At 32.6% G+C, this 23,595-nt stretch overlaps 1 protein-coding gene across 1 annotated transcript; it reads left to right on the top strand.

Annotated features, from left to right (window-relative positions):
- The first annotated feature begins 1,107 nt into the window (after positions 1–1,107).
- Positions 1,108–23,570, top strand: LOC148603858 (excitatory amino acid transporter 1-like). Its single transcript, XM_088554100.1, has 8 exons — positions 1,108–1,955; positions 11,697–11,739; positions 14,303–14,468; positions 15,176–15,362; positions 17,346–17,579; positions 18,139–18,333; positions 20,359–20,493; positions 21,178–23,570. Exons 1-8 carry the CDS (start codon positions 1,444–1,446, stop codon positions 21,356–21,358), a joined length of 1,653 nt encoding a protein of 550 aa, XP_088410226.1. The 5' UTR covers positions 1,108–1,443; the 3' UTR covers positions 21,359–23,570.
- Positions 23,571–23,595: the final 25 nt, after the last annotated feature.

The raw sequence follows: 23,595 nt of genomic DNA on the forward strand, positions 1-23,595 counted from the left end.
TGCTTAGTCTATTGTAGTATCAATATTCGTTCTTAGTCGGTAGCATCCTTTTATATTTGTAGTCTCCCTTTTCGTGCTTAGTCTTTACCCTCCCCAAACATTTGAAGTCTCAGTATTTGTGCTCAGTATTTACTCTCCTTTAACATTTGTAATCTCTATATTAATGTTTAGTCTTACCCTCTTTAAATATTTATAGCCTGAGTATTCGTGCTTAGTCGTTATCACCCTTTTATATTTGTAGTCTCCATTTTCATGGTTAGTCTTTACTCTTTCCTCTGTATTAGTGCTTAGACTTTACTTTCTTTAACATTTGTAGGTCATACTACCTATTGTTGTCTCTGGTTTTGTTGTCATACTACCCATTGTTGTCTCTGGTTTAGTTGTCATACTACCCATTGTTGTCTCTATTGACCTTCTTTAACATTGTATGTCATACTACCCATTGTTGTCTCTATTGACCTTCTTTAACATTGTATGTCATACTACCCATTGTTGTCTCTATTGACCTTCTTTAACATTGTATGTCATACTACCCATTGTTGTCTCTGGTTTTAATACGTTTTGGTTTTGTTTGTTGGCATCAACTGAAAGACCAAACTAAAAGCATTAATTTGTACTCGTTTTTATTTGCGGTTTATGCTTCCTTTCATAATTCTTTGTTAATGACTCTACATAACTTGAGTTTAAGACTTGGATTGTGCTTTATTTTACGTTAGAGCTTTGTACATAATGCCAGTTAACAACCATACCAGGTTAAGCACAAATAGTATTTATTAAGTTCATATTAGATTGTCATCTGTGCTAATGAAAATGCGTTGCAAACAGGAAATATCTCTATATTTGTCATTAAAAGCCAAAGCACAGACAAAACCTTGCATAATTGATACAAATCTTAATTAAAACTTGACCTAGATTTCGCCGTAAATAATGCAACAGCATATACCATAATATGCGCGCTACAAACGGCAATAAAATCTTCCCGGTTCCTGGAGGTGTTTTAATGATTTATTATACCATTTTTAATCACGAAAACTGCAAATAAACCACATGATAAAAGCAGATAAGTTTTTAAAACCAAGCTATTGTCATACAAGTAGAATCGTTTTAGAACGAAGTAAAAACTAGAAAAAATAACACGATAAAACAGGAGTTTTAATACAAATAAGATAATCAATACAATACAATGGTATTGGACTATAGCGTTTACTGCGGAAGCTACCATTACAGAACATATTACTTATTGAACCATATAGACTTTTATCACAGACAGGTGATCGTTTCATTCTGAACTTGGAAACCTCAAATGCTTAGAGTTAAAAGTTTTCTACGATGATATGTGATTTTATGAGCACTAAAATGAAAACTTGTGTAAAGTGGAATCATATGTAAAAAGAGAGTGTTAAGAGTTGATAAATTACGGAGCAAAACCAAACTATTGTTAAAATGACTAAAATGGAGAACGTGAATAAGAATCCTCAAAAAGTTGAAACTCACATTGTGTTGCCCGTCGAAAAAGACGAAGAAAATGAAACTTGTCAGGAAAAATGTCATAAAAGTATGAAGGATAACATAATTCTGGTCTTGTTACTTTTTTCCGTTATTGTGGGATGTGGAATTGGTTTCATTGTCAGGTCTTCAACGAAAATGAGTAAGCGGGAAATTATGTATTTACAATTCCCAGGGGAAATATTAATGAGAATGCTTAAAATGCTTATACTCCCTCTTGTTATTTCAAGTCTCATTTCCGGTATAGCAGGTCTCGATGGGAAATCTTGTGGAAAAATCGGACTACGTACCATGCTTTATTTCACGGCGACAACATTTATAGCGGTTGTTTTGGGAATTATCATGGCGGTATCGATACAGCCAGGTGGAGGTGCCAAAAGAACAGATATGGCCAGATATGGGAGCTCAAAAAAACTACATTCAGCAGATACCTTCTTAGATCTCATTAGGTAAGCATTTTGTATACCCATTTGGACTTCCATTGGATATAAACTCAGCAATGAAATTATGCAAACATATTTAATATACTGAAATGACAATAGTAATGATAATTTAAATAAACAACAGTTTACTGTGCATTTATTTAAAAAATTAAGTTATTCGACCTAAAATTTTGCAAATAAAGCATGATCATAGTTTTTAGCATCATTGATACTATACATCCGCATATATGTAAGGTTTAGTCTACCTCGACATACACTAAAAAGACTTAATTTTCGAAAGGAAAAGGACGGCACCAAGAACCAAACCCTAGAGACCCTTCTGCGACAGTTCAATCACAAACCGATTTGACTCAAGAATTACTCCTTAAGAGTCACTACAAATAACCATGCCGGTAAACTGTTTTGCCAAAATAATTACCACAATTTAGTTATCGAAAGAGGTAAATATTCGATGGAAAACCTGTCCAAAATATTGGTTGTTAATTAACTTTCTTTTGCATTTAACCTAACGTAATCAAAATCGATTGAACCGCAGATACATAGATAACTTCTTAACATTTAATCTTCATTACTTCTGATAGGAAACTCTATCAAGCTTTAGTATGATTTTAGGCACGGGTCTCGATGTTAATATGTACACATAATATTTGGGTTGCCTTTCTGATAGTTTTCAAATTGTTTGCTGTGAATTAATAGTTTAAATATAATTTTATTTAAAAATATATTTGGAAACTTACAAGTACCAAAACAACCACGAAAAGTGCTGTAAATCTATCATCTTTAAACTTTTTTTGTGGACGACCTGTTACCTTTTTATTTTCGGTGCACCACCATGTTGCTATTGGCGAGGTCTCATTCGATGAGGAGAATGTGCGAGACTTTCGTCCGGGAGAATTTAATGCATTTCTACACTAACCAGTAAAGTCCAAATTTTTATCCAAAAAAAAATAAAAAAATCGTATCTATCGTCGTATTAAGTACCAGTGCACATAAAATTCAGACACTGCTAATGAGAAGTGCCACCAAACAAACGGGGCTATTCCAGTCTACATATGCTGTATTTTCACAAAACGATATAATTATTTCTGTTTTCAATTTTAAGAAAATCATACATTTATTGCCCACTAAAAAAACGAAATCAAACATAATCAAGAACGACAACTCTTGCAAATTTCCAATTTCATGTACACTCAATGTAATTTTTACCTCAAAAGTGCAACAATCAGATGAAAAACGAAGACTGGTTATGTGGTCTGTTTCTGAACAAGAAATCAGACTGAACTCGCTGGGTTTTTGGCATGCATGAATCACCTCCTGTCTGATTTTTGTAAAGATAGTTATTTAAAAGACAAAACAGCTCCTCTGCACTTGCGCAATCGTATAATTCCGTGTCGACAAATTTCGTCACTTCCCTTAAAATATTACCTGCTATATAGATAGGTCGTCGCAAACGCTCCATTTTTATAATGTTAAATGACAAATTATAGTTTCTTAACTGTTTTCAGCGTCATTTTCTTACGTTTTGAATTATAAACTGCCTCTTAGTTGTTATTTCGCTACTCTTATTTAAAAAAAATAAAGTTGACCTTTTTTGGCATAATTTGTTTCGATGAAAGGCCCTATATTTGATTTACAAGAAATGTCATATCATTCTCTCTTTCAAATGTTAGGTTTGTAACTTTGAGAAAATGGACTTTTCTAGGTGAGGAAATTTGTCTCACAATTGTTACCGGCTCTAAAGGAACACAATGTTTTTTTTTCTAAATGAAAGAAATGAACATGTTTGCTTGTCTGTTTACACTATTATATTCGGATATGTTACAAAAAATAAAACGGTATTTAGCATTATATTTCTCTTACTTTGTTGTTAACATTCCTATGTCATTAGGGACGGACAGTCAGCACATACACACAACATGCTGTATTTGACCATTTTGACCAATGTCTGATCAACCAATAATTACCTACACTATTCAGTTACACAATTTTCTATTGGAGAACTGCTACGCTTCATATTTAGGTCCTCACGATATCGATGGCGAAAAAAAAAACGAAAAAGAAAAAGAAAAAAAAAACAGGAAAAAAATATAAAAACAACACAAAAGAAAAGGAAACAAAAGGAAAAAAAAATATAACAAAAAGAAGAAACAAAGAACAAAACAATGCAAAATAAATAAATCCAAAAAGACCTACCTTAACAAATGTATGACAATTCATTCAACATCGTTAACTTTCTATCATATGTGATACCAACCCTTGCGTTTGAATTTCAGTTTTCCGTTCAGGCGTTTTTTACTTTGTAGTCAGTTTCCATGACCTTCATTATGTTTGGTGGTGGTGGTTTTTATGTATTACGTATTCGGTTTTGAATGACTGAAATTGTGCAAATTAAGTAGAAACCTATATGATAAACTGATAGAGCTGGTTCATGATGCAGATAAAACAAACGAATAAACGATGTTTTTGTTTAAAGGCCGTTAATTCTGAAACGAATGAAAGTCTTAAGTAGGTCAATAAATGTCAATGCTACATCAGTTTTCAAAGACACCGATGTAGCAAAAACATTGTCTTCTATCCATGACAAATATATTGTCGTACCAGCAGACAAAGCCCAAAATAACATTGTTTTTGTCTGTAAAACGTATTACATCCAATGTTTCTGATCAAAGGTAGACGTAGAAAATAATAACAGTTGTAAGACCTATCTTATAGAGATAGTGGAAAACTATTAATCTGTGCTATCCTCTTTTGGTCTCTCTACCAAGGACGATGATTGTGATTTACCGTCAATGTACTGGATTCATAAACTCCACAAGAGTCCATACAAACAACGCTACATAGCTGGATCTGCAAAATATACCACCAATCCTTTTTCATCACTTTTAACTTCTATACTCACAACTGTCGAAGAGGGTCTCCAGATCCTGAAAAAATGGGAAGATCAACTGGAAACCTTCAATTCAAGATTTTTGTCAGAATATAATAGCATTAAATCCTATGATTTTACGGAAAATACGTAGACTTTTTGTATCGCACTAGAACTCTAACAAATATGCCTCTGAAACAGGGTTATGTTGCTACAAGATTGAAGTCATCACTACAGAAGTTTTATGGTCGTCATCATGAACTCGTGGATCGTTATGGTGTATCCATCTGCACCACGAAAACTGATTTATTCAACGGGTCATAGTTTTCCTTTCGTAGTTTGTCTACCCCGGACTTGACTTTTTATGAGCAACTCGGCGGGTGTTTCTAGAAAAACAGAAGACGCTTACCCTACATGTGCATCTGGTCCATGTTCCCAGTTTTTAATGGAGTCCCAGTTGCTCATTTGCTTTTGTTACTTTGTATGTATGATTTTACTTGCTTTATGTTCTTTGTTGTATATGTCTGTTTTCCATGTTTGGTCTTTGTCCCTGGATTGCATTCTTTTGATTATCACTATAACCTTGGTTCCCTTGATTACTCTTTACAACTCTTTATACTTCTATTTCTCAATTAAAATCCCGATTCAAAAACATTATACATCGTTGCTACTCCAAAAAGGCGGAACACCTAGGTACAATAGGTAGTTCTTGGTAGAGATTGCTCATACTTGGTACAAATAATTCCAAATCATCTTCCAAATATACTGAAGAAGACGTTTTCAAAATGCTGAAATTTTTTATTGACTACATATTTGTCCAGTGTGGTGGCCACATGTTTCAAGAAACAGTCGGCATTCCAATGGGAACAAATTGTGCTCCTCTACCTGCGGACCTACCTATTCCTTTACTCTTATGAGGCTGAATTTATGGCAGATCTGATCCGAAAGAAAGAGCATCGTTTAGCTAGATCCTTTAATCTTAGTTTCCGCTATATAGATGACGTATCATCGTAAAACAATCCTAGTTTCGGGGATTTGATACATCGCATTTACCTCTAAGAACTTGAGATAAAGGATACTACTGACACTGTTAAGTCAGCCTCATATCTTGACCTACACTTAGAGATCGATGGTAAAGAAAAACTATTGACCAAACTGTACGACAAACGTGATGGTTTTTTTATTCAGTATTTCAACTTTCCTTTCATCTGTGGCAACATCCCTTTTTGGAGTTTTCATATCACAACTCATACGTTATGCCAGAGCTTGCCGAAGCTACGCAGACATTTTGTAACACGCCAGACTTCTAACAGTTAGACTTCTGGAAGAGGGTTATGTTGCAACAAGATAGAAGTCATCACTACAGAAGTTTTATGGTCGTCATCTTGAACTCGCGGATCCATACGGTGTATCCATCTGCATCATGAAAACTGATTTGTTCAACGTATCATATTTTCCTTTCATCTTTCGTCTACCCTGGATGTGACTTTCTATGAGCAACTCGGTGGGTGTTTCTAGAAAAGCAGAGGACGCTTACTCTACCGGTGCACCTGGTCCATGCTCCCAGTTTTTAGTGGAGCCAGAGTTGCTCGTTTACTTTGGTTACTTTGTTTTATTGTGGTTATTTTATGTTTTTTGTTTTGTTTGTCTGTTTTCCATGTCTGGTCTTTGTCCCTGGATTCCATTCGTTTGATTTCCGCTAGAATCTTGGTTCCATTGATTACTCTTTGTCTACATGTGCTTTGTCTACGTAACAATACACTTTATTGTATTCAGATTTATATAATTAAAAAAACCAAACATTCATTTCTCATTTTAACCAATTAAAGAACGAAAATTTTTGCAAAGTGTCAATGTTATGCACGATTTCTGTATTTTTTACCCTAAAATGAAACACCAACTGAATCACAAACTAAGAATCAATATGTGGTCTCTGTTTTTCTTTTTAACTAGAAGTAAAAGTGAATATGATAGTTTTCCCCTGTTGCCTGATTTTCATAAAGACTACTACTTGAATTATTGTTCACCAAAGAACCACACAGGTGCTGAGTTATTGATTACAGTTCGAATTTGATTATCATTATTATGTTGTAAGGAATACTTTAAACTATTTAAAGAGGCTTCATATGATTTTCTTGATGTGGTAACAAAAGTGTATGGAATTTTCAGCAAATCCGATTTACACTTTTAAATCAAATATCGTTTACTAGTCGCATTAAAATGTAAGTATTGTCCATAATAAACGTCTATCACTGAAATATATATCAATAAACACAGAATAAAAGATATAGTAAGTTTTTCGAATTAAACATATCTTTTTGCATCAACTTTAACAAGACTGATACTTAGATTAACACACCAGTTACACTCTGTGAATGACACTTTTTTTTTTCAAGTTGTACAAGTGAAGTCTTTATTCAACTATTATAATACATCGATACTATCTCAGGTGGTACTGTAACCAGATATTCTAGGCAGATACATGTATTTACTTAATTAGGTATAATTTCGTATCGTTGCAGCGTATGAGGATTGTCAATCATTCCATAGGAATATTACCCAATAGCTAATAGCATTTTCTTGTCCAACAGGTATTAAGGTATCATCATGGAATGTTATTTTCATCGCGTCTTTGAACGTTTTTATTTCCGATATTTCACGCTTGTTCGAATCCTATTCACGTTTTCTGTAGAGCAAAACTTACTCACCTAGTGTAAGTGCGCTTTCTAAGAGCGTAGAAGTTCCTGAGTTCGCTTTTCGAGCGAATCATAACAGTTGCTATTCTTCGTCAATCGCGCAACGAATTGAAGATAAAGAAACTGCTGAACAATATAGATCTATATAGAACAGCGTTTACTAGGAATTCTTCCTTCGCATGACTCCCTTGCACTTAATATATATATATTAATATCAATTCTAGTATCATGAGAGAACGCAGACCACTCCCCTATACCATCTTTCACTACCACAATGTCATATATTCACACGTTTTTATGTATTCTAATTAAGGAATATGTAACTACTATGTGTTTATATCTTGTATATAAAACTTTGTTCCGATTTCTATACACGTATGACATAAACCGCGTATTTTTTTGTTTCGTGCAAATCTAAAAATTGAAATAACTTCCGAGGAACCATAGCAAATTGATCTTAATATACCTTTTTTGACCGTATTTGATATAACATTTCTAGGTTTCTAAAAAATTGATTCATCGTGATAAGAGTTAACAATAAAAAAAGACTTGTTCTTGATATTTTGGAAACAGACATAAATCAGAATGAATGTTGGGACAAAAGTTAGTTTCGCCTACAAAATGTATGTATCCACTCTTTCCAAAGTTCATGGGATATAACTACCACAAAGCGAAGTGGATAATCAATTCATTGTAATATACACTACGACATATCATGGCTTAACTACATAGAAAGTTTCATGAACTATGGCACAGTAGTTTCCCAGGAATATGACGATCAGAGAGACAGACAGACGGGTAGTATAAAACAATATGTCTTGCCATCAATGCAAGGGAGACATGATACAGAAACGAATATTTTGAAGAGGTTGAGAAGTAGGTACATGTTCTCTACAAAATGATATATGATATTACTGCAGGATGATTAATTTCCAGGAATTGAACCCAACGAGGTTGAATTATTCTGTTTTACTGCAGTTCAAAAGACCACTATATACAGCTAAGCTTCATCAATCACTAGTGCGTAAGATTAAAGCGGATTTCAAATGGTTATTGTAGATTACACATTATCAGTATTAGCTGTGTTCTAATTCGATAACATTTAGGTTCAGAACTATCTATAAGTATTCACAAAATAGGTGACTCGGAAACTAAAAATGTATTCGAAAAAGTCGTTAGTCTTTCTAGGACAATAAAAATACAGTGTATACATTACCCCCTACTACAGTTTCAGCTGGTCAACTCTGACAGAAAAGAAACTTTAAACAGAACAATACAATGATATACTCCTATACCCATGTTTACAATTGGATACAATAAAGAACTTAATTTTGTAAAATGAAGACTTCCAATGGACGTATGGTACCTTACGTTGTTTTTTTTTTTGTTACTTGTTTGTTTGTTGTTTTTTTATAATTTAGAAGTTGTCATAATGCGGTCTTTCATTTTAAAATATGATATAAGAAACGACACCAATGCCAATAAAAACTGGCTGCTGTTTGGATCATGACTACTGTCATTCTTAGATGTCCATAAATTTGTTCTTATTATGTTGATGAAATTACATATCTGATAAAAAAAACTAAGCTCATTTCCTCCGGGACTTAATCCCGATTCCTTATATTAAAAGACGAATCATCACGGAATAATACATCATTATGTTATTATAACATGTCAACTCAAAGGAAGTGCAGACACATGTAACGGTTATATCACATTGAAGTCTGTGTCTTCTTTTAGTAAGCCCGAAGATAAAGAGACTATTAATTAAAAGCTAAAAAAAGTAAAACGTAAAAATAAGAATTTAGTGTGAGTTATTAAAATTCAATTTAACGGCTAAAGGCGTTTTTTTATCGATACGATATACTGTAAGAATTCATTTAAGACTTTGTTAGTACTGAGTAAATATCTTTCTACTCGAAACGCTTTCTCCGAGACTAGTCCATCAATATAATCATTCTTATCAGTGCTAAAATAGGTCTTGACAACATCTCAACAACGTCTATTTACAAATTAAATCTTGCCACTCCGTCCAATATAAACTGTCCTATGTCGTAACAAAACGTGCAAGACAGTAATGCGTTTTTCATTATTTCTTTCTTTTATTGATCTCTATACCATTACGTTCATCAATATAAGTTTCTTTTCTACAACTCATTGATTCGGTATCAAATAAAAAATCTTCTTAATACCTTTTCTGCAATGTTGACGATCATTATATTGGGTATATTCTTTAATAATTTACGGTTGATGTCTTATTACAGAAAAGATTGATCATCATTTCTAATAGATAACAATCTCCGGTATTTCATTTTCCCGTATTCTACATTTAGTTTGAACCTTATTGATAGAAGTACATAAATACGGCAAAAAGCATCCAGTACATCCCTAAAGTTTATCTAAAGAAAAGTAGGGATACTTATCTTATTATATATCTGAAGAGGAGCTGGGATATCTTCAAGTTCTATCCAGAAAATAGCAAGGATAGCCCTGAAGTTTATCTGATATGAACTTAAAGAAAAGCTAGGACATTCCTATGGTTTATCAACACAATAGCAAGGATAGTCCTAGCTTTATCTAGTGAAAAGCAGGAATATCCTTGATATGTATTTGAAGAGGAGCATGGATATCCCAAGACTATCCAGAGAATAGCAGGGATAACTTTTTTTAAAAAAAAGGTAGAAGCATCCATAAGGTTATTTACAGTTAGCGGTGATATCTCCGAGGTTTATCTAGACAAAAACCGGATATATCGCTAAGGTTCACTGAGAGAAAAGTAGAAACATCCCCGAAGTTTATCTAAGAAAAGGAGTGACCCCCTGACATTCTTGAGGTTTTTGTCTACATAATAACGAAGATATGTTTGAGGTTATCAAGAAAATATAAGGGATATCTCTGAGGTTTGTTTTTTAGAATAGTAGTTGTAGGGATATCTCTGAATTGTTCAAGAAAATGGCAAGGATATCGAGATCTCTTAAGTTAATCCAGAGTATAACACGGATATCTCCAAGGTTAATGAAGAGATTAACACGGATATCTCCAAGGTTAATGAAGAGATTAACATGGATATCTCCAAGGCTAATGAAGAGATTAACATGGATATATCTGAGGTTTATGAAATTAGGAACAGGGATATCTCTGAAGTTTATGAAAGGAGAAACAGTGATATTTCTGAGGTTTATCATGAGAGTAACAGGGATGTCAAGGTTTATCAAGAGAATAGCAAAGATTAGGTTTACTAATGCATGTTCGAATATTTTATAGTCTTTTAAGCTCCTAGTATCGTACATATGTGTTCTATCATTGTAACTCAGCATTATTTATGGTATTATCACGATGAATATTTTACCAGAACATAACATTGGTCTTTTAAGAATAAGCAAATCCTTTAAAAATGAGGATTATTCCAATACTATCGTATAAATTTTGATTATAATGTCGTCATGGAAGGAAGATTTGAATAATTATTATTTTTGTAAGGTGGTTCGCTCGCGATTCGAAAATTTATTTCAACTTTGCAATACATTTATTTTTGCATAATCAAATCTGTAGCAACTTTTCTAGAAAACAGAGGACGCTTACCCTACCGGTGCTCCTGGTCCATGCTCCCAGTTTTTAGTGGAGTCCGAGTTGCTCATTTACTTTTGTTACTTTGTATGTATGATTTTAGTTACTTTATGTTCTTTGTTGTGTATGTCTGTTTTCCATGTCTGGTCTTTGTCCCTGGATTACATTCTTTTGATTACCGCTATAACTTTGGTTCCCTTGATTACTCTTTTAAATATAAAAAATAAAGATCGATCACAAAATATCTTATAACAAATATTATTCATGTTAAATGCATTTATCCAATGTTTCTCAAAGAAAATGCATTCGTGCGAATCTAAAATAGATTGCATCAATATATTTTGCGATGATGATCTTAAGAGGATTAGATAAAGTTTAGAGTTTAGACTGCGAAAAATGGCTGACTGTTACATTGAAAATACTTCAAATGACAAATGAACATCATTAGGTTGTCTCCAAACCTAGGGGATTACCAGGCTTTTAGACACATTTACTGCAATATTTTTTTCTAATAACGAAATTTATAATATTGATCAAGTATTATGCATTAAGTAGTACCATAGAACAAGCCAACATCAATTATTTTTCATCAAATGATACATAATTTCTATTTTTCAGGAACATGTTTCCTGATAACCTGATTGTATCATGTTTCACAGGGGTAGGTATAACTATATCCATTTATTAATATATTTATCTGTCAAGTAACCAAAATAATAATAATAATAATAATAATAATAATAATAATAATAAATTAAAAGATCAAATTTAAAAAAATGTCTTCACCAACAAAAAATATCCAGTATAAAAATCAAAAATAAAAAAGTAACAAAACAAAATCCAAAATAAACAAAAAGCGACATGAAACAAAAAAGGGAAACATACAAAAACAAATTATAGAAATAAGACTCAATTCAGGACACAGAGAAAGCATAGAATTAAAAAAAATGAGAATAAAGAACCCCCCCCCCCACAAAACACACACAAAGAAAACACTTTGAGTTCGGCTTCGCGCGTCTAGCACATTTAAACTTACAAGAAGATTAAAAAACGCCAGAGAATAAAATAAATAAATATATATAGATATGTGCAATGTCATCACAGAACAGGTTTTTGCCATTGATTAATAAAACACTTCAACCACTGCTTCTGTTTAAATACAAATACGTTTTGTTCAAGTGTTATCAGAACAAAACTGATTTTACAAGACAAACGAATTTCATTTTAACACAAATGATTGAAAACTAATTATGAAAAGATCAAGAATATTCTATCTGACTCAAATCAATTTTTATCACAAGACGAAAAGATATAGAAGAGCTTAAAGCTTTACTATACAAGTCTTAAAATTCAGAACAAAAGTATTTTTAATGGAATGACACAAATGTGATTGTTATTGCGTTTCTAAATTCAATCCAGTGAATTTAATCTGGAAACGATTGACGTTTATTAAACAATTGTTGTTAGATTCTACTACATTCAAGAAAAAAATGGCTTAAGTATTATTTAAACAGACAGAAACTTAAAAAAAAATAAAACCAATTTATACTACTAATTCATGTTGTAGTAAAAATGTCTAAATCAAATGAATGTGTAAGACCAAAAATTCGTCGGTAAAATGTCCTAAAATTGTAATATACCAAATATATTTAATTTTATTATACTTAAGAGGGTGCCCATGACTGACCCTAGCTGTGGGAGCCGCAAAAAAAAATTTGATTACCACACACACACACACACACACACACACACACTATTAATTAGAGATCACAAAGTCATGTTTTCTAAAAATAAATGAATGTTGTGTTGCAATTTACTGAAATGGTAAAATTGAAACACATTACTAAGAGAGCACTACGCACTTTTCAATAAAGGAAAATTACGATCTGTTGGTTGTGATCTTGATTGTTATGAAACTTAAAGATATATCCTGTGCCATTCTCTGTTGACATTGAAAATCTTTGACATCATAGATTTCATGAGTGGCAAAGAGTAATCAAGGCAACCTATGTTAAAGCGGTAATCAAAGGGTAATCAAGGGAACCAATGTTATAGCGGTAATCAAAAGAATGCAATCCAGGTACAAAGACATGACATGGAAAACAGACATACACAACAAAGTAGCTAAAACCATACACACAAAACAACAAAAGCAAATGAGCAACTCGAACTCAACTAAAAGGCTGGCAGCATGGACCAGGTGCACATATCACATAGCATATCACAAATAATAATGGGATGAAAATTTTCTGTGTTGTGTCAATATTATATGATCTGCCTCTTAATGGACAGTCTCTTAAACGCGCATTACCATAAAACTTGCAACAGCCATATATCATTGGTATAAATTCTATTAAATTGCAATATTTACTACATGTAAGGCTTTGTCCCTTTTAAGTACAGTGTTTATGTGAAATAAGGTATTAAACTGCCAAGTATGGTAAATGTTGCAGGCTTGTAGTATATTGTTGCATAGTTGTTTCATTATTTCGCCTTAAAACTTTATTGTAATGTCTTCATTTGTACTCATAATTACATGTAAAATAGAATTTAATAACAAGTATTATGTACAATGGGTACAAAAAGTTCATCAATAATACAAACATTAATGTAAGAAATACAAACCATTGTTTGAAAGAGTAATCAAGGGAACCAAGGTTATTGCGGTAATCAAAAGAATGTAATTCAGGGACAAAGACCAGACATGGAAAACAGACATATACAACAAAGAACATAAAGTACCTAAAATCATACATACAAAGTAACAAAAGCGAACGAGCAACTCGGACTCCACTAAAAACTGGGAGCATGAACCAAGTGCACTGGTAGGGTAAGCGTCCTCTGCTTTTCTAGAAACACTCGCCGAGCTAATAAAAGGTCAAGTCCGGGGTAGACAAACGTGGAAAGGAAAACTATGACCCGTTGAATAAATCAGTTTTCATGGTGCAGATGGATACACCATAACGATCCACGAGTTCATGATGACGACCATTAAACTTCTGTAGTGATGACTTCAATCTTGTAGCAACATAACCTGTTAAAAATTTGTACCTGAAGCAAGACTGAACACAATTTTCATATTATGTTTTTATGTGAATTGTCTTTTTTATCAACTGAAGAGTTACTTTAAAGTATTTTTTTTAAAAGTAGTTTTTAAACATAAGGGAAATATTCAGGAAATCGTTTACTGTATTTTAAATCTAAAGAAACGACTTTGATTGTAGTACCAATCTTCATTAAAAGAAGAAACAACGAACCAGACCACCACAGTCAGAACTAACGACACTTCACTGATTGAACAGCTTACAAATGTATCACGATATACTGATAACTTAGATACCATCATTCTTAACATCACTACAAATGATAGCTCTACCGTAATACAGAAGGGTAAGTATTTTTCGTTAAAGTTGAAGTTTAATCTAGCAAAATTAATAATAAGAGTAATCAGGGGATTCTAGCGGTAATCAATAGAACACAATCCAGGGATAAAAACCAGACAGGGCAAACAGACACTCACAACAAAGAACATAAAATAACCAAAATAGTAAGTGAAAAAAAAAAACCAAAAAAAAACAAAAAACAAAAACAAAAATAATCGAACAATTGGGACCAGGTGCACAGGTAGGGTAAGCGTACTCTGCTTTTCTAAAAACACTGAGTGATATCTAAAATAAATTCAATATTCACATGCAATTGAAGTGGTATAAAAAGGGAGAGGACAAATTAAGTACATAAAATCAACAGAAACAAATAAATAACATGTAAAACTGAAACACGATACCCATATCATGGCAGATTAGGCTGTAAGATGAAGCTGTGGAATAAACCCATTTGATAGACAAAGTAAATAAAAAAGCGAGAAACACATCATGCAATGTAATTTTGAACCTTTAAAAAATAATTCTAAATCTTTTAAAAACAAATCATACAAAAAGTGTTTACTGACTAGATTGTAAGTAACAAGTATCCATAATGGCGTTATATTTTATAAGTACCTATATCGAAGGTTATTTAATTTTTTCTATATTGATAATAAATTTTAACCTCATGTTCAAACACTTTGACCTTTAATTTTATTATACCGTTACTTTCAGTTTTGACCGTCACAGAACAAAATCCTGTTTCGGGAGAGACGGGTCAGATTAATATCCTTGGCCTTGTTGTTTTTTCGGTCCTCTTCGGTATTGTGCTTGGACGTATGGGTAATAAGGCCAAACCAATCATAGACTTCTGCATCTGTTTAACAGAAGCTTCCATGAAACTATTTATTGTTTTTATATGGTAAGTGTATGAGCTAGTTGTTTAATCGAACTCCTTTTAAAATTAGCGACCTATTATGTTGAAATAATACCGAACGTACAAATAGGTGCAGAATATACAAAGACCCGATGTATCTTCTTATTGAAAACACCTAAATTGTAAGTTTTTTTTAATTGTTTAAAAATGATTATATATATATATTGTCTGCCAGCTCCGTCAAAAAAGCATTCAGAATGAAGATTAAATTAAGAGTTAGTTCATTTTATTTTAGTACTACTTTTATAATGGAACTACCCGAACCCCATACTTGGGGTTTTTGACACTCAAGATCTGCCAGCAATTACAAAATAAAGTATAATACTGTTTAACTAAAGAAACAAGCTATCGATATAAGGTTCAATAACTCGTACCTCGTGTGAAATTATATTACGTCCAGTCACAAGTTTTGATAAATAATATTTACTGATGTTCCCTTGTGGTTTGCTCTCGATTTCTACCATACGTGCTTAAGCAGTCACAATAATTCAATTACAAAATGTAAGTACCTTTGAGAGACGAATAGATTACAATTTTAAAGCAACAATACAATAGTTTATTACATTGTATCATTCTGTATGACAGTGTCTGGTCTTAGATTGCACTTTAAAGTAATGTAGTTAGGTGCATCAGATGAAATTGTCCTTATTTGCGGTTAAAATAAATAGAAAACCGTGGTGCAAAGAATGTTATCAATAATATCAATATCAACATAAAAGGAAAGAGGCCATGATTTAACTGACCAGAAACAGGATAGCCATAAACTTAGACTATAGACTAGACCAAGATAACAGTCAAAATGCTTTAACTCTAATAAATAGGCTTCTGAAACAGGGTTATGTTGCTACAAGATTGAAGTCATCACTACAGAAGTTTTATGGTCGTCATCATGAACTCGTGGATCGTTATGGTGTATCCATCAGCACCATGAAAACTGATTTATTCAACGGGTCATAGTTTTCCTTTCCACGTTTGTCTACCCCGGACTTGACTTTTTATGAGCAACTCGGCAGGTGTTTACGTTATGTTCTTTGCTGTTTTCCATGTCTGGTCTTTGTCCCTGGATTAGATTCTTTGATTACCGCTATAACCTTGGTTCCCTTGATTACTCTTTAATTATTACAATTGCTTTCTACAACAAGAAAATAGATAAGCGATTCGTAGATCACATGAACGGGGAGCATAGACGAAGGACTCACATGTGGTATGCGTCCTTCGCTTTTCTAGAGCAACCTGCCGAGTCGCTCATGATCATATGATGTCAAATCTGGGTTAAACCAAACAGAATATTTCTAAAAACACTAGAAAGGTACTGACATCAGTTGTTTTAGAAGCAGAACAACTAGGAAAGTGAACATAAAGAGATTGATTGCAATAATCCATGAATAATAGTCATGGAAACCTCAGGTAATAAAATTAAGTTTTCAGTATTTGCAATATTGCACTAGTGCAAATAAGGATAGCAACAAAATTAACAAACAATAATCCGATCCATAATCAAGTCAAGTTCAAAACTAATCTGGCAAAATAGAGATTACACCCCAGAGCATCTTGTACCGCAATGATACTGACTTGTTACAGGCATTTCAAACGAAGCGGTGGGTAAAATACAGGTTTTACAGCGCGCCCTACCGTAACATCCATTGTAGTGTAAATATATCGGTAGTGATTAAATAGCTTTTACATGCTACTACTGCATCATAATCGGTAACTCAGTGGTCACATCGGTACAAACAACAATTTCCAAAAACAATATAGTAAATAAGAACAAAAAGTAGCATAAACATAATTAATTTTGCCATTAGATATATCATGTATTGTATGATTACTGGGGGTTATGACTCTATCTAGGGAATAATACTGCAAGGGAAAGCTCTTGATATATTACATGCAACTAGTTTTTGATTCCACCACATGAATGCAATGACTGCATATTTCAATTTTATAATACCACTTTGCTCCTTTCAGGTATTCTCCTGTTGGTATAGCTTTCCTGATAGCTGGTAAGATAGTCGCCATGGAAGATTTCAGCATTTTATTAACCCAAGTTGGACTTTATTTTTTGACTGTGTTGTTTGGTCTTATGATACATGGTAGTGTGATTTTGCCTGGACTCTTCTTCATATGCACGCGGAGGAATCCCTACAAATTTATTTACGGAATACTTCAGGCGATGGCAACAGCCTTTGGAACATCTAGCAGGTCCTTGATATATTTATTTATAGCACGTTCCTTCAAACGTTTCATTGTTATACGCTATTCACTTATCATACGATGTTGTTGTTCATTAAACCTGATCTTACGTTTGCTAAAATTTAAATAAAAATATTACCAAGATTTGAAGTGCAATCAAATCAATTGAAGGTAAGGGTCAGTGACAAAATTAAAAATAGAACAAATTCACGTACATATAAACATCAATTATCATGGTCAAATGTATCAACCAAACCGTTAATCATTTCGAATAACTTTATATTTTAACATATAAAGGAGGTTGGAGTTTATTTTTATCATTTTATTTTCTCAGTAACAATCGGCATAAATACTAATAGGTAATCGAAATAAGACACTAGTACATGAGTACCGTATTCAGTGTGTTTTGAAATATTCAAGTCTCTCTGATCAATTGATTGTCATTAAAATGTAACAATAAAAAGTTAAATACCCGGAAAGGAGCCTATAACAAAAAGGCTCTATCTTTCCCACACAATCAAACTAGCCAGAATTCATGCCGTTAAATAATCAACCATTTTAATTCCAGCTCAGCAACAATGCCCGTTACCCTACATTGTCTAGAACATAACAATGGTGTAGATCCACGAATTGCTGGATTCGTCATTCCAGTGGGAGCTACCATCAACATGGATGGGACAGCTCTTTATGAGGCTGTAGCTGCACTGTTTATCGCACAGGTCAACAATGCAGCATTATCATTTGGTCAGATAATTACAATAAGGTTTGTTTCATTTTGAAGAGAGCTCCAGCGTAATAATAATCTGAATATCAGAAACGCAGAACAAGTAATATTCGGGTATTTTATTGATATCGGAAATTATCAAGTATATATTTTCTCAGAGCTTAGAACAGAAAGGTAATTTAGTAATTAGGCTTCCATTTAAATTCTACGTTGTGGTTGAAAGGAAGTGTAATAGTAAGTACTGTAAACGTAGTAATTTTTGCGGTTGCTAATTTTCGCAGATTCTGTTAAATAAACATATTCGTTGGTATTGATTTTCGCGGTATCAAAAAATGGTTAGCGATATATAGTGTCAACACATCCATTTCGCGGATGCTTTTTTTGGCGGTTTTCTGTCCACCATTGAAGTGCATGGAGATTCGTAATTTACATAGCGTTGAGTTCAATATTTAACACAGAACACTTTTTCGTGTATTATTGATTACTATATTGTCCTACAAGTGCATGATAAAAATTGCTAAGTTAAGCATAAGATAGATGATTTTCTATTGTAATGTAGCGTTTCGAGATCCCGGAAGTAGACATTTGAATGCAGACCAGTCTTCGGATTTCATTACGCTCTACATCGTATCTGGAAATCTACATCACTATACGATGGAAATGCCGTATGGAATAATAGAGTTTCAATTACAATTAAATTATTTCATTTGTTGGGTTGTTTTATTTGCTAACTAGTTGTTCATCATAACTCTTTCTTTCTAGTGTCATTAGTGTCATACATAAAACGGCCTGGTTCACAATTTTAAATATACTTCCACTGCATAAAATAGTAAATTATAAATTTAAACTGGAAGCTAATTTATAAGGCAAGATCTATCCTCTATTAGAATATTTAATAACATCGTAATGAGATGTTCAATGATGTGATAGTAAACATTTTAATTTAAACGTCGTCAATTATCCAAGGTCATCCACAGATGATATGAAAACATTTGAGGGCTGATTAGGTATTTCATTAATAGCCTAATCTAGAAAAACCGAATATCCCTTATCGATGTATGCTGCTGATCAGAAAAAAAACATATTCTGATTGCTTAGACACACAGTTATAAGTTCTAGTGAAACATCTTTATGGTACACTTGTGATATGATTTGTTTAAGAAATACTTTCCGAATATATCAAACCCTACAGGGTAAACTTGTGGTATCAGTTCGGTGGCAAACTGGATATTATACTATCACATCGTACGATATATACTCGATATATTAATTCTCGAACAAGCCCTCTTGTCATTATGAGTTAATGTCCAGTTCCAAAGAATTGTAAAAAAATATAGTATACTTAATTGTTCTGTTTTAATATTTACCAAGAGATTTTCAACTAATGAAAAAATATGTATTGTCTTGTGCATGCTACAACACAGCGTTGTATGATATACTTGGAGTCAGTTTTGTTAATGAAAGTCAAAGATAGCATAATGTAACTACCTTATCCAAATATGTCAAACGAGAAAAAAGTAAAAAATAAAAAATAAACAAACACAAATTAAATGAGCAATTTAAAATTCCCATACTGTGAATGGACGTGATGCAAAGGAAGGAGAAGGACCTGTAGTGATGTTAATGCCATATAATTAATCAATATAAGTAGATAATAAAACCTGAGACTAATAATATTATTTCATGGATAAAATAAACATTTCACATCGATCAATTATTTAGTTCATGACAATGATCGTATGTTTGTTTTGAAGTTTTGATCCAACATCATGATTATATAGGCTTTGTACTTTCTTAGAATTTCGAAGACCAGTTTTAAAGCACAATCAGCATTTACCGTTTGACAAAGACTTGTAAGTGTAGATTAGTCGTTTGTTATGACGTCATAGTATAATGTTTGTTATTGTGTCACAACCAACTGCTAATTTTACTCTTGTTTTCGAAAAACTGACCACCGACCAATAACTGTCCTTGAGATTGAACAAGATCTAAATGCTTTTATATTATAATCATTACAATTCACATATTACGGAGGCTAATAGCACGATTTAAACATAATTTCAGCATAACAGCTACAGCTGCGTCGGTTGGAGCAGCTGGAGTACCGCAAGCTGGTCTAGTTACTATGGTTATTGTACTGGCTGCTGTAGGACTACCAACAGAAGACATCACTTTGATACTTGTCGTTGATTGGTTCCTGTAAGTAAAGTGTTATTATTCTAAACAGGTGACAAACGTAAAGAATTCTTTTTAAATAACCTTTAATTTGGCCCTTAAATTATATACTGTCAGTTTCTTACCTTCCTAACAATTAAAGTACGGGAATTTTGGTTAACAGTTCAATTTTCTCTTGATATAACTGTCTGAAATTCTGGTTTGTACTTTTATAACTTAATGGAGAGTTGATTCCACGTTTTATAGCCTCTGCTGTCATCTGTATCACCCATTATTGTTCCAGTCACTGTGCTGTATTGTTAAGATTGAAGTAACAGTTGATGTTGTCAGTTATGTGTTAATGTGTTTACATCACTGGAATAATTCCGGAGTCCTATTACGTCTTTCAGAAGTCTCAGATCCATAATTAAAAACTTGCATGAAGCATGCCATTTTTGTAGAATTTATTTTCATTCGACTTGTTAATCGAGATGGAATATTGATAAGATTCACGTTTTTTCTACATGTTTAATCAATTGTCTGTTATACAACTTTTCTGTTTTGGTACAACTTTGATATAGTCAAATCATCATGAACATAAAAATAATTGTTGAACAAAGAAATAAAAGGTTCATTGTTGTCATGAAAATATAAAGACACTGATCGCCCCTGATTCGATTCAGACCTTTGCAGTATATCATTTGTGCACATGAACTTAATGTTCTACAGAGACAGATTCAGGACAATGACGAATGTGACAGGAGATAGTCTCGGTGCCGGAATCGTTTATTATTTATCTAAAAATGAGCTACCTCCGATTCACCCGGAAGATCATGAGCTGAACGTATACTGTGAGAAAGAAAAAAGGAAGAGCGTTCCAAATGGTACTGACGTCATGACTGCAGTCTGAGAAAGTATATATTGAAACTGCTTTGTGATAATAACAGGAATACTTTTTGATGCGTAGCCAGGGCAATAATTTAAAAGGTTAAAATGTTAAACAATGTGTAGTGTTAAACAAATATTATGCGGTGTATGAAAATATTTTTTTTCATTGAATGAAAACCACTACTTATGTACATTGTATGTAACGAGTGTTGTCACATAAAACTATGCATAGTAATTGTAGATAAGTTTCGGAAACACATACAGTAATACAAATACACTAAAACACATACAGTAAAACCTTATAAACCCAAATTTGGACTTTAAATTCGTTCGGTTTAGTCAGTTCTTTGGTTTGCCAAAGTTCAAAATACATTTAAATTTATATGAAGAAACTGTTTAAAGTGTCTGGTTTAGAAATTGATTATAGTAAATATTCATGAAATTGTTGTTATTATTTTGTATGTAGTCTGTAAAAGATGTATTGTTATTTTACTGCATTTTCAAACTATACTCCACTCGCTTGAATTGACTGACTTACCAGTCTGACAAAAATAAAAAATCGAAAACAAAATTAAGAGATAAAGACCGGTTACCCGAAAATCATGGACAGTGATGTTGAAAGAGTTATAAAATAAAGTATTGTGTTTATAGACAAACTAGAGAAAATGACGGTTAATAGACTCACAGACTAAATTACTATTAACAGTCCAACAAAGTAATTTTATCGTTAACAGACCAACATAGTAAAGTTATTGTTAACAGACTTGCCCCATGAAGTAAATATTAACACACCAGGTAAAGTTGTGTTTGACTGGCGCACTTGAAATAAATGTAAGTGTAAAATGACCCATCAACTAAAGTTACTGTCAACACACTAACAAAGTAAAGGAATCGTTAACAAACTAACCAAGTATCAAGTAAATTTTAGCAGATTTGTCATGTACAGTTACTGTTTATTTTTTTCAAAAATGTAACCGTGATCAGACTATACAAAAACAATGCACGTTCCAAATTAATTTAATTTCTGCGATACTTTATTACAAAGTCCCTGTATTTATATGTCTGCTTGTACCAAGTAAACGGTTAATGCATCATATAGAATTTTGGACAAAAATATGATAATGTACGAGGTAACCGTTGAAGTATTTGTAAAAAAAACATGTACACGGGAACCGTTCACAGAATGTATGATGTCCTTGTATAAAGTACTTGTATGCGCATGTAAATGTACAAAGTAACTGTTTACAGTATACATTCAACGTATTTGCAATAACCAATGCAATAAAGAGAAACATTCACTGTTAACAAGTACATCAGAAACAAAGTACACAGATCTGTCTTGTACACTTGCATAAAGTTATTTATAATGCATCAAAATTAATAGGTATATCAAAACGAAACCAAAATATAGAAATAAAGAAAGAAATGATGTATACTTCTTGAAAGAAGCTATGATCCACATTTACGTCAAATACAAGACTTGCATGACAGATATGCCTTGTACTAGTTTACTGTTAACAGTACTGGCTTGGAAAAATCAATCCGTTAACAGTTCCACACAAGTTAACCATTAGCATAATCCTTATTTCTAATCAACTATCAACATATTTTTTTAAATTTCTCGGACAATTTGATAGAAAACAGATTTATAAATCAGAAGGTTTCCGCAGAAGTAGACCGTCAAAGTTAATAGTTTAACACGACAATAACACAATAATATGAGGCAGTTGTAACCTTTAAGAGGACAAAAGTGAATATATTGATATATTTCAATAAGTTTTTACCTTTAACAGTTTTACATCAACTAGAGTTCATTTTTTTCAACATTTAACTTAACTTTACTAAATATTTTATTTAATTCTTTCTCTGTATTATCGGGTAATGTTATAATATATCATATGTATCTACAAATCTGTAGAATACGAATATTTCTGTCACAAGTTATTAATTTTTATGGGTCTATCTGAATCTAGACAAAACAATTAGCCTAAGGAATTCATAGTCGAAGTTGTGTCCAAATTGAAATATTAAAAAGGTAAAATATGTATTTTAATGACATTGGAAATGTGTAAATATGTTGATAAGATGTATGCACATATCTGTAATTACACATACTGTAATATCAACAAAAAGCAACATATCAGCCGATTTTGTATGTAGATAGATTATATGGTGTTATTATCAATGTTTGTTTTGTACATTTTAGTAATAAAGGTATTTAGCCTTGAAGCTGTATTGTTTTACAACTAAGCTTCTGTT

Source organism: Perna viridis, chromosome 11, assembly GCF_037379345.1.
Source record: "Perna viridis isolate PV_CMFRI_1.1 ecotype Kerala chromosome 11, ASM3737934v1, whole genome shotgun sequence".
Lineage (NCBI taxonomy): Eukaryota > Metazoa > Mollusca > Bivalvia > Mytilida > Mytilidae > Perna > Perna viridis.